The 11,403-nt window shown below is 33.9% G+C and overlaps 1 protein-coding gene across 1 annotated transcript in view; it reads left to right on the top strand.

The window, feature by feature from the left end:
- The window catches only part of hpse2 (heparanase 2), an 87,198-nt gene extending 82,685 nt beyond the window's left edge, over window positions 1-4,513 (top strand). The window contains exon 12 of the mRNA XM_016456497.1: window positions 2,978-4,513. Within this exon, the coding sequence (XP_016311983.1) occupies window positions 2,978-3,140 (163 nt within the window). The 3' untranslated portion in view covers window positions 3,141-4,513. The remainder of the gene's footprint in view (window positions 1-2,977) is intronic.
- Window positions 4,514-11,403: the final 6,890 nt, after the last annotated feature.

The raw sequence follows: 11,403 nt of genomic DNA, 5'->3' as shown, positions 1-11,403 counted from the left end.
ACTTAACCACTGATTTCTAGTTGTGTCCTCTTTTGGAAGGCCAAACAAAGTAGTTTCGCCTTCACAACGAAAAACACAGCGTCACACACGGTGGGCTTGAGTGAGCAGAGGCTGGTGGGCTTGAGAACAGCGTGGCCGGCGGATTCGATGAAGTAGCGGCCGGCCGGCTTGCGGCAACCACATGTGACGACCCCGGGCAATGGTTAAATATTAGGAAAAAATTCATAGAGACATCAGTTGGACAGCAGTGATACTTGCCTTCAGTCATAAAAAAGATGGCATTAAGCAAATATTAAAAATATATTTTCTTTATATTGTTTCTACATTAATTTGAAGATTGAATTTGAAATTATTGCAATATAAAAGTATATTTAAAAACTTTAATGTTAGGTGAGATTAATTGCGATTAATTTCAGAAAAATGTGCGATTAATTAATTTTTCTAATTCTAATATATATATATATATATATATATATATAAAGAAATTAATACTAGGATGCATTAAATTGATCAAAAGTGACTAAAGACTGAAGGAATAAAAATAAAATTAAAATAGAAACCAGTTAAGTTATAATAATATTCCACAAAATTCTTGTTTTACTGTATTTTTGATCAAATAAATGTTATAACTTGTGTAGGCCTATATATAATACTAATTTATACATTAAATATAATTTTTATTTATTTAATGTATTTAATGTACAGATGTTTTTTTCAAGCGTAAGCTTTTTTAAACATTCTAAAGGCTTCCTCTTTATTTACATTATCACAGAAAATCATTATTTTTAGTACTTTGTCTAATGTTCTAAATAGTAATATTTAGAAAAGGAGAGCAAATTTTTAAATGCTTAAATTATGTAAAGTGTTCTCTTCCAAAATAAAATCAGTGCATCTGCATACTGTAGGAACAGCTCTACCGTTACCTGATTTTCTTTTTTAGGCTTTAAAAGCTGTTTAATGTAGAAGCTGACCTGAACATTATCTTTTAAATCTAACTTCAGAGCTGGAACCTCTCAAACCAGAGCTACTGTGTGATCACGGCTGATGTTTGTGATCTCTCTGTGCCTTGAAGGGTTTGTCTTTTCAGGTCTTTTCATTTCTCAAACACATACCTACATCTGTAGCCAGAGGTCGTTAGAGCTCCAGAACTATCTGGAGACTTTAATTCAATCTGGAAATGCTGATCTTCCTCTGCAGAAGCCCTGAGCGAAACACCGCTGACTGTGTTCTTACATACTTCTGTCTGCTTTGAACTCCTGAGCATAAATCCTCCCTGGGGGTAAAGCTGATTGGGAAGATCAACAATCCCACCTCACCATTGCATCTGATGCGTGCCGTCACACTGCGCTTCAGAAGGGCTTCAGGCCCAAAGCAAACTCAGCTTCTTGATCATTTCAGTCTGTGGTACCATAAGATAAGATGAGGTGATGGGTCAGATCATCCAGATGTCTGCTGGAAGAGTAGAACTATAGGAAATGGTCAGGACGGCTTCTTTCTTTACAAAAGTCTCTCCAAACCAACAGTAAATGCAGGAATTTTTTTTTTTCCTAAGAATAAATGTTTAAACCTTCATCTGTTAGGAAACAGTGTTAACTTGTAATCAGACTCAAGTTAAAGGGATAATTCACACAAAAAATGAAAATTCTGTCATCATTTACTCACCCTGTTGTTCCAAACCTGCACGAGTTTCTTTCTTCTGTTGAACATAATAGAAGATATTTTGAAGACTGTTGGTATACCAAACAGTTGATGGTAGCCATTGACTTCCTTAGTATTTTTTTCTATACTTATGTCAGTGGTTATGTGGACCACTTGTGACCAATGACATGGTAATATTGTTTTAAATTTTTTCTTACTTGGCTGTTGTATATGTCTTGATGGTAATAAAGATAACTATTCCTGGCTGTGCTCAGAGTAGGACACTAACATATTACTCTTACTTTTTTTGTAGTAATAAGTATACTACGTACGGTATACAAATATCCAAATTACCTATTATATTTGCATATTGTACAGAATATTATGCCACAATGCAATGTGACCTTCCATTTCCCTAATGGAGGCACGGGAATCAATAAATTACATATAAAATAGTTGTTATTATGCATTATATTTAGCATTAAATATTTTTCAAAGAAAATTGTTTTAACAAAACAAAAACTTAACAGTCAGGTTATTTTTTTATTTTATTTTAATTTTTTTTGATAGAAGTTAATACTTTTATTCAGCAAGGATACATTAAATTGATCAAAAGTAAATGTAAAGATATTTATAATGTTACAAAAACAACAAAACAAACATCTGTTTCATATAAATGTTCTTTTGAACATTCTTTTAATCAAAGAATCCTGAAGGGTTTCATGCTTCCCCCCAAAAATAAAAACAGCAGCACTGTTTTCTACATTGATAATAATAATAAATATGTCTTGAGCAGCAAATCAGCATATTAAAATGATTTCTGAAGGATCATGTGACACTGGGGACTGAAGTAATGATGCTGAAAGATTCAGCTTTACAGAAATAAATGACATTTTAAAAACTATTAAATTAGAAAACAGTTTAATACTTCTGTTGCCATTTTTACAGGATTTTTGATCAAATAAATGCAACCTTGGTGAGCAAGACATTTTTTAAAAATCATACAAATCCCTACAAATCCCAACTTTTGTACAGTTGTGTGTGGCATCCAGCTGTTCCAAACGCTCTCAAATCGGGATGTTTGTGTTTTCTATAAGGTTGATAATGCAGCTGTAGCGCCCCCTAGCGCGGGGTCAGAGAATGCACTGTAATTGGAGACTCCCTTTACACTTGGTGTAACTGGGTCCTAAAACCAGCTATTTTTATCTAAAATTATACTTGGACTGATATTTGATTTCAAATGAACTTATTTATATATCTAAAAGCCCATTACAGTTGTCACATTGATATATTGATATAAAACAGTTTGCATGCTAACACTCGTCCCTTTGCTCCGCAGGTCTGTGCAGCTGAACGGAGAGCCCTTGCATATGGTGGACAATGAGACGTTCCCTGAGCTGAAGCCACGGACACTCAGGGCAGGAAGAACGATAGCCATGCCACCTGTATCCATCGGTTTCTACGTCATCAAGAATATTAACGCCTACGCCTGCCGCAGATAACACACACACTGACCGACCTCAGACATCCTCGTGGCCTTCTCCTCTCTTTATAAGCCCACAGAGACGTGGAAAAGACTCCTTGGTTCAAGCAAGGGTTGCACTGAATGCTTCCAACAACATTTCTCCTCTTTTTTTAACCACAAGAAAAGCTTGACTTGTGGAAAGTGAATGTATTTTGGTCGCCCTTTTGTGGTTTTTTGTCGCTTTCGGTTGCAGGAGTGTAATGAAGTCTCACGGCGCTTCACAGAGAGCTTTGTAATCCGATGTTGAAGACCAGCGTAAGCTATGAACCCAGTGCCAATGTGCGGTTCAGATGCAGTATGACGATTATGAAGTAGATCGATCAGAATCGGACTGCAGTAATTTTGTGGGGAAATCTGTGCAATGGGTTTGAACATGGTCAAATGTGTTAAACATATATGACAGCACTACATTCTCATTGGTAGCTAGAAGCATTATCAGATTAGCCAAAATATTTGAATGATGAAAATGCACAGGACGCAAGCGACAGCTGTTTCAATTCTCCGGAGTTCTGTGGGTGCGGATTCTGTGTGGGCCTGTCTGTCAGCTTAATGTGATTTAGCCGAGTAGGACGTGTTCCTGGATCAACATCCTTGTTGGTTCTTAAACAACATTCCAGCTTGACAGCCAATCAGATTTTAGGGTTAGATTTAAGCGGCTTGAATATTGTTCTTTCAACCAATCATTTTAAAGGTAGGTTATGCTTAAGGTTGCAAGTCTTAGAACTATGATTGCTGTTTCAGGACCAAGAAAGGAGGTTAATCCTGCTAAATCACATTGTACAAATAACAGTTTGATCTGAATTATATCTCTCTTGTGTACTTTTTTGTACTCTGGGGTCTAAAGCCACTCAAAAGGCACAGGGCCAAATCTTGATCCGTAATTTTCTTTTTCATCGCAGGACAGTAAATATAAACCTCCTATTTAAAGCCATCTTTATAACTTTTAACACTGACCCATGTCCTAAAAAATTTCTTGCAGTCTTGGGTTCTCTGTCCCATGTTTTTTTTTTTTTTCAGTTGCTGCTCTATAATTTCAAACTGTACGACGATGAAGGTACTACGGAAAGATATACAGATATTTACTAAAACATCCTTATATTTTATTGCTGAATTAGAAAGGAATCACATAACACACAATCTTTATGCAATCTTTATCGGTTCTCTGAGAAATACTGCTTTATATTTATAATGTTTACATGTTTGATTTCCCATTGTAGCTCAGACTCTTTTGAAGCTGAAAGGAAAGAGTAGGGAGTCTTTGAAGGGACCGTTTTGCTTTATGAAGAACTGTGTATCATAAAGTTGTTGCAAAGCTCAGGAAATTAGCTTGTCCGTTAGCATCATGTCCCAAGCATTAACGGAAATGTTTCTAGGGGACCCAAAAAAGTGACGGCCCCGGCTGGGATTTTTTTTTTGCAGTGGCTTTTTTTTTTTTTTTTTTTTTTTGCTAGAACATTGTGAACCTGAGCTTAGTTTCTGCTTTATCAACACTACCTTGCTCTGTGTTGATACTGGGGCCCTGGAAGGTGTTAGACAATTAAGCCACACTTAAGATGTAATTACTTTTAGACATTATATCAGTTCCAGTGGTATTTATTTTTCAAGCAATACATTTCACAAAAATACATTTGTCAAGTCATTTAAAAAGTAATTGCAAAAATGGCAAAGACAAGTATCATACATTCTGAAAAAATACCATTTGGCTTGATATTTTGTCTTTTTTCAAATATTTTAAGTGTCGCCATATTGTGCATATACTTTTAGGGCCACTATAAATCCCATGTACAGCGATTCATTTTTGCTGCTAGCTGCCTTAATTAAAATTAAGCATGATGAGTGACAAATGTTTTTGTACAGGTACAAACTTTTTTATATTAAATGTACATACAACTGGTTTTTGATTTAAACTGTGTGCTTCCTCGCTCTATAAATATTATTTATATAAATGTATATGTGTGGTTATGAGTGTGTGTGTGTGTGTGTGTGTGTGTATATATATATATATATATATATATATATATATATATATATATATATATATATATATATATATATATATATATATATATATATATATATATATATATATATATATATATATATATATATATATATATATATATATATATATATATATATATATATAAACGGTTGACTTTTGTCCACATTGGCAGATAATTCTATTGTACTTTTTGTAAAACATACAGCAGAGACTGATTTTAATGTTTAGCAATGAAACTGCCCTTTGAATTTCAAATGTATTGAGTTTGCTCACAGTATGCACATTTGTGTATCACAATGTTTTACATTGTATATTCTTTGGTCACTCATTCACAATGCAAAAAATGGCGATTCAGCTTTCAAACGGTTTATATGAATTGTGTAAAAAATTTTAAAAAATAAAAATCTCCCCCTCCTCGGGCTTGGTTATGACAGCGGTTTGATTTTCCAGGGTCAATAATTCTGTCAGCATCATAATATTTCCTTAGATTTGGAAGACTCTGTTGTGATTTTAGAGATTTATACGCTCTTTGATTTATAAAATGACACTTTCACAAGCTATTTTCCTCTTTGAATGTGTTTATTGCAAATTTAGGGTTGTTAATATTTTTTCAGTTAAAGAGCATTATTTTATTAAGGAAATGGTTGTCTGAATATTATTTTTTGTCAAAATATATAAATAAAATAATAGTAAAAATGTTTATTGAATATCTTGTTTTTGACTTGTCATTTACAATATTGAATGCATTGAATATTCAAATATATATATATATATAATATATATATATATATATATATATATACACAGTACTTTATATTATATATTAATTTCAGTAAATGAAATTAATATATAAGTCTTTTGTAATTTTACATCTGAAATGCATTCATTTTGGTTTGACATTGTATTTGGTTTGATATTTAACAAAGACGAAAATGCAAAGAACACTATTCATTTTATATTTTATTTTATTATTCATTACAAAAGTTACTTTGCTGGTTCTTCTGGTCTACATTTCTTTAAATTATAGTTATTCTTAAATTCTTATGTAATTTTAAATCTGATATAAATTAATCTTGGTTTGACATTTTATTTGGTTTGATATTTAACAAAAACAAAAATGCTGAGAACACTTAATTTTGAATGTAATTTTATTTTTCAGTGTATGTTCTTAAAAGTTAGTGACATCTTCAATGCTTTTTTCGTCTTCTAAATTTCAGTAAATGAAAGTTATTATTAATTTCTTATATAATTTTAAATCTGAAATCAATTAATCTTTGTTTGACATTGCATTTGGTTTGATATTTAACAAAGACAAAAATGCTAAGAACACTATTCATTTTATATTTTACTTTTTGCGTTGGCTTCTGTTTATGAATGAGCCTTCGAAAAGAATCTGAGCTACAATGGGAATTATAAAATTCTATTTGTACAATATTAGTATTATAGTACAAATATGAAACGAAAACTGAACGAACAATGTACGGTATGACTCTTTAAGAGACTGTCCTCTGCGATAGGAGGCTGAATTGTAGTATTCCAGCACATGTTCAGGAGTGCAGGATAATAGCAAGCTAAGAGCTCGGTGATTTATACAAGAGCCTGAACACAAAGAAGTACAGAAATAAATTGTGACAGTGCGCTGCAACTGGTAACCCAAGACCGAGAGCTTTATGTCCCATCAGGTCAGGGGGAGAAGATCAACTCGCTAGTCTTCAAAGGCCCGGCAGGGTCCTCATCCCAGCGCTGGAGGGTTCACAAAGGGAAGGAGCCAGTTTGCAGTGTACATCAGCAGATGTTCCCTTTCCAAGCAGTTGGGACAAGACTTTGTTGAGGAATGAGAGCGAACTGTGGTGTCAGAACAATCATGTGCAGTACTAAGTGACGAGAACCATTTGCACCTGAATGAGACTCAGATTTAGATAAAGGGGGTTTTGATCTCTTCTCATCAAAGCTGGTTCAAGACATGTTTTGAATTAGATAGCCATGTAGATGCGTTATGTATTTGGAGCAAACCAAAATATGTTGCCTTGATGCAGTCATTAAATGAATATACTACCTATTAACTGCACTAAAGTGCATAAAAAATGAACATCATGTTATAAAACAAAACATGTCTGCAGTTCACATGTGGTTCATCTTAACAGACTCAACGTGGTTCCCTCATAAACAGAATCCAGACTCATTCACACTTGGTCAAGAGTCACAAAGTCTGACATGACGCAGCAGGCCTTTACATATTTACTGAACTTTAGACCACAAGAACCATCAAAGTAGTCACTAACTTGCACTGCAAAATATAAACTAAAATAAATAAAATTAATTTTTTTCTGTTAAATATTAAACCAAATAAAATGTCAAACCAAGAGTAATTTATTTAAGATGTAAATATCGCATTAGATATTAACAAGGGTGTAGGTTTGATTTTGGCATTGATGGGGACATGACTGCAGACAACAGACATTTAGGCCTAATTGTTTGATCAAAATTATTGCTAGGGACAATTGAATAGTCGCTGGATATTGGTAGGGACATGTCATAGTGTCCCTATTAAATTCTATGCCCTTGAAAATCATAACATGTGATGTCCGACTTTGGAAACTAATTCTCTCCTTATATATGAAGAGGTCAAACAACAAAGTAATGAGTTACTCCAGATTTCACAAAAAGCTTATGGGCGTAATTATAATATAACTCAGAGATTTAAATGAGTTGCTTTTTTTGTCACTCTTCTGATGAAGATGTCATTCTCTTGTTTGGCAATGTACCCACACAGAAAAATTTTGGTCACATTTTTTTATGTTCCTAATCTCATTTTGTAAGTGATGTTTTCTTTAGGTTGTTTGACTGCTTGAAATAGAATATAGGAAAATATAACTTAATTAATTTGTGTTTCCTGCTAGCTAAATTTCACATACATAAAAATCTGGCTCTAAACCTCTCTTTTTTTAAAGTTGATCTAGACATGTATACTGAAACTATCCAAAGTTCTGTTAAACCTAAAGCAGTGAAAACTGCACTTCTATATTCATACATTCTACATTCTGCATTCATGTGTCCTATTAAGGTGAAAGAAACAAAAACAAAACATGTTTACTATAGTTTTGCTAAACTAACCATAGTTTAACCATGATGTTTGTAGCAAAAAAAAAAAACAAAAAAAAACACGCTACTACATTTTTACTATAATAAAACCATTGTTAATTTTCTTAAAGGGTCTTGTATTTTTGTATTCCTTCTTTCTTTCTTTCTTTGAAGCGGCCAGAAGAAGCAGCGAAATGTAGCAAAAATGCCTGTTCAGGGCTTCAGGTGCAGGTCAGTTTCATCTGTAAATATGCTAAAGAGTTTTGTCTTTATTAACCTAGTTGAGTATTAAACTGCTACACTCTAAAAAATGCTGGGTTAAATATAACCCAGCGCTGGGTTAAAAAGGGACAAACCCAGCTATTGGGTTGTTTTGACCCAGCGGTTGGGTTGTTTTTAACCCAAAGGACATCATAATGATGTCTAAAGGACATCATTATCTATTGGAAAGTTACATTAATAAATTTAGCAGACAGATATTCTCATGGATTTATTGTATAGGAAGGGAGGGAGCTTGGGCAGACAGCAACACAAGAATATCACAGCCTAATAATGCAATAGTGTGTTCAGTATTAGGATTTTTCAAAAAAAGATATTGTACTGATTTTGACTTTTAGGCACTTTAGAAAATTGTTTTGATATATTTGTATGAAATATAGGTTTGTTAAATCTCGGGTATTTAAGTAATTTTAAGATAAATAACATTCTGTGATGATAAATTGCAATGAGGTGGTCGTTTTGCAACAAGGTGGACACAGTTCTGTTCATAACAGTAGACCTGCTGGTCAAGAAGTAACAGGCACAATAAAAAAAGGGAGAGACAGAGATATTGGGGAAAATGAAGAAAAGTAAAAAGGGAAGTGAAGGTGCAGTTCAAGAGACAACCTTTAATTGTTTTTTACGGCCCCAGACCAAGGATTTAGACCTTTTTATGTGATGGCCATTTAAATAATAGGGTTATCTGTGGTTTCAGAATTTGTAGTGGGTCAATAGGCTATATACAGAAAAAAGAGGCCAAAATGGTACCTTTTGGGGTACAACAGCTCGTCACTGGAGCAGTACCCTTAAAAAGGACGTATTTTTGCCTTTTACCCCTAATAGGTAAATATTAGTACCTTATGTGTACGAATTACTATAAGGTACTAATATGTACCTATTAGGGGTAAAGGTACAAAGATGTTCTTTTAAGGGTACTGCTGCAGTGCCAAGCTGTTGTACCCCAAAAGGTACCATTTTGGCCTCTTTTTTTTCTGTGTGGCCTGGATGAGTGTGAGATTTCCTGGCCTGAAATTGCGTCCCAGTCCGGCCCTGGTACTGCCTTAATGGTTTGATGTTTCATACTGTTTAATTTTTTAAAAAAGAAATGAGAATCAAAAGATTTGCGAACCCGCACCGAAGTCCCAATCTGAATCAAATTCACAATCCGTGCTCCAAAGTTCCGATCTGAATCAAAAGATTCGTGAACCATCATTTCAGGGACTTTGGAGAACGGAGCATATCTGAATTGCTAAATGAATTGAAACATGAAAAGCGCTAAATGAATTGGCGAACCCGCTCTGAAGTTCTGATCTTTGAATCAAAAGATTCACGAAACCGCCGAAGTTATTTCTAAATCAAATAATTCACGATCCGCGCTCCTAAGTCCCGATCTGAATCAAATTATTCACGATACAGTTCTGATCTAAATCAAATGATTAGCGAACCCACTCCAAAGTTCCAATCTAAACCAAATTATTCACGAACCGCGGTCCGAAGTTCCGATCTGAATCAAAAGATATGTGAACCATTATTTCAGATCGGGACTTCGGAGCATGAATCATTCAATTCGCGAAATGCTTCGCGAACCCGCTCCAAAGTTCCGATCAATCAAATCAAATGATTCGCAAACTTCAAAATCCCTATCTAAAAATGATTTGCGATCCGCAATCCAAAGTTCCGATCTGAATCAAATGATTCGCAATAAGCAATCTGATTGGAGCTCTTCAAAACAGTGAATCATTTTGTGGTGCAGGGTTTAAAGTCCCCCTGTAGTGAAATTCAAGTTTTTTTATGTTGTTTATTTTTGTCTTTATGGTGTTTTTAATATGCTTTTAGACAAACCATGTGCCAATCTATTAATCAACACCATTGCTGAGTATTTTCTCTTTAAAACTGTAGTTTCCCAATGGCAGTCCCAGAAACGCGGTTTGAAACAGCCCTCGGTTTGCTACGTCACAATTCAATAACCAATCACATCACGGGATAGATTCCTATCACTAGCATGCAAAATATACCAATACCAGCACAAAACCAAAAATAAATTAGAGCAAAAAACCCATGAAAGGAGGCGCTGGCTGGTGTGACTGAGTGGAGGCGGGACTAATTTGCATATTCATAGATCCGCGTATAGTAAATGAGGCAAGGGTGTAGAGTTGCATTCAAGCTATTTTAAGGAGTGAGAAAATTATTTTCACAAGAAAAAACATTTAAATATGTCATTTTGATGATCAAAGATAAGTTTTAAGGGATAAAATATTTGACTACAGGGGGACTTTAAGTGAGAGTTTCATAAAACTTTTCGAAATGCTTTTTAAAAACATTACAAGCAATGTCGAAATTCGAAAATGAAATGCTCTTTTGATGTTTTTTTTTTTTTTTAGTGAATCGCTTAAACGGAATGAGCGAAGTCATAATCAACCGGAGCAGTTCCAGCATAAATGACTCACTCAATTGAATCAGTTTGCCTCTTCCTGGGCTTTTCGCGTCTTCAGTCATGTTAACACGAGACAGTACCACTACTAGTGATGCAAAGTCTCTTATAAGATTTTTAATCATATTATATGGTCGCATGGCTAATTCATGTTTACGCTGTTAATATGCATGTATTCTAGCTAGCTAATTTTTTAATCTAGTATTCTATACTCTCTGCTCGTCTTCAAATGTATAAACGTAGTAAAACATGGTTTTACTACAGTAATGTTGTAGTAACCAAAAAAAACTTTACAGAATCAAATCACTGTGAAATCTTTATATTTTATCATGCATAATGTAATACATTATATATTACATAGCTAAAAAATATTTTTCTTCAAACGTAATTTTATTGAACTTTATGTGTGCAAAGCAGAGAAAAATTGAATTGTGTATATACTGTATATATATATATATATATATATAT

This window comes from Sinocyclocheilus anshuiensis, unplaced genomic scaffold (assembly GCF_001515605.1).
Source record: "Sinocyclocheilus anshuiensis isolate Anshui unplaced genomic scaffold, SAMN03320099.WGS_v1.1 scaffold407, whole genome shotgun sequence".
NCBI classification, from domain to species: domain Eukaryota; kingdom Metazoa; phylum Chordata; class Actinopteri; order Cypriniformes; family Cyprinidae; genus Sinocyclocheilus; species Sinocyclocheilus anshuiensis.
This window is presented reverse-complemented; position numbering and strand designations above follow the sequence as displayed.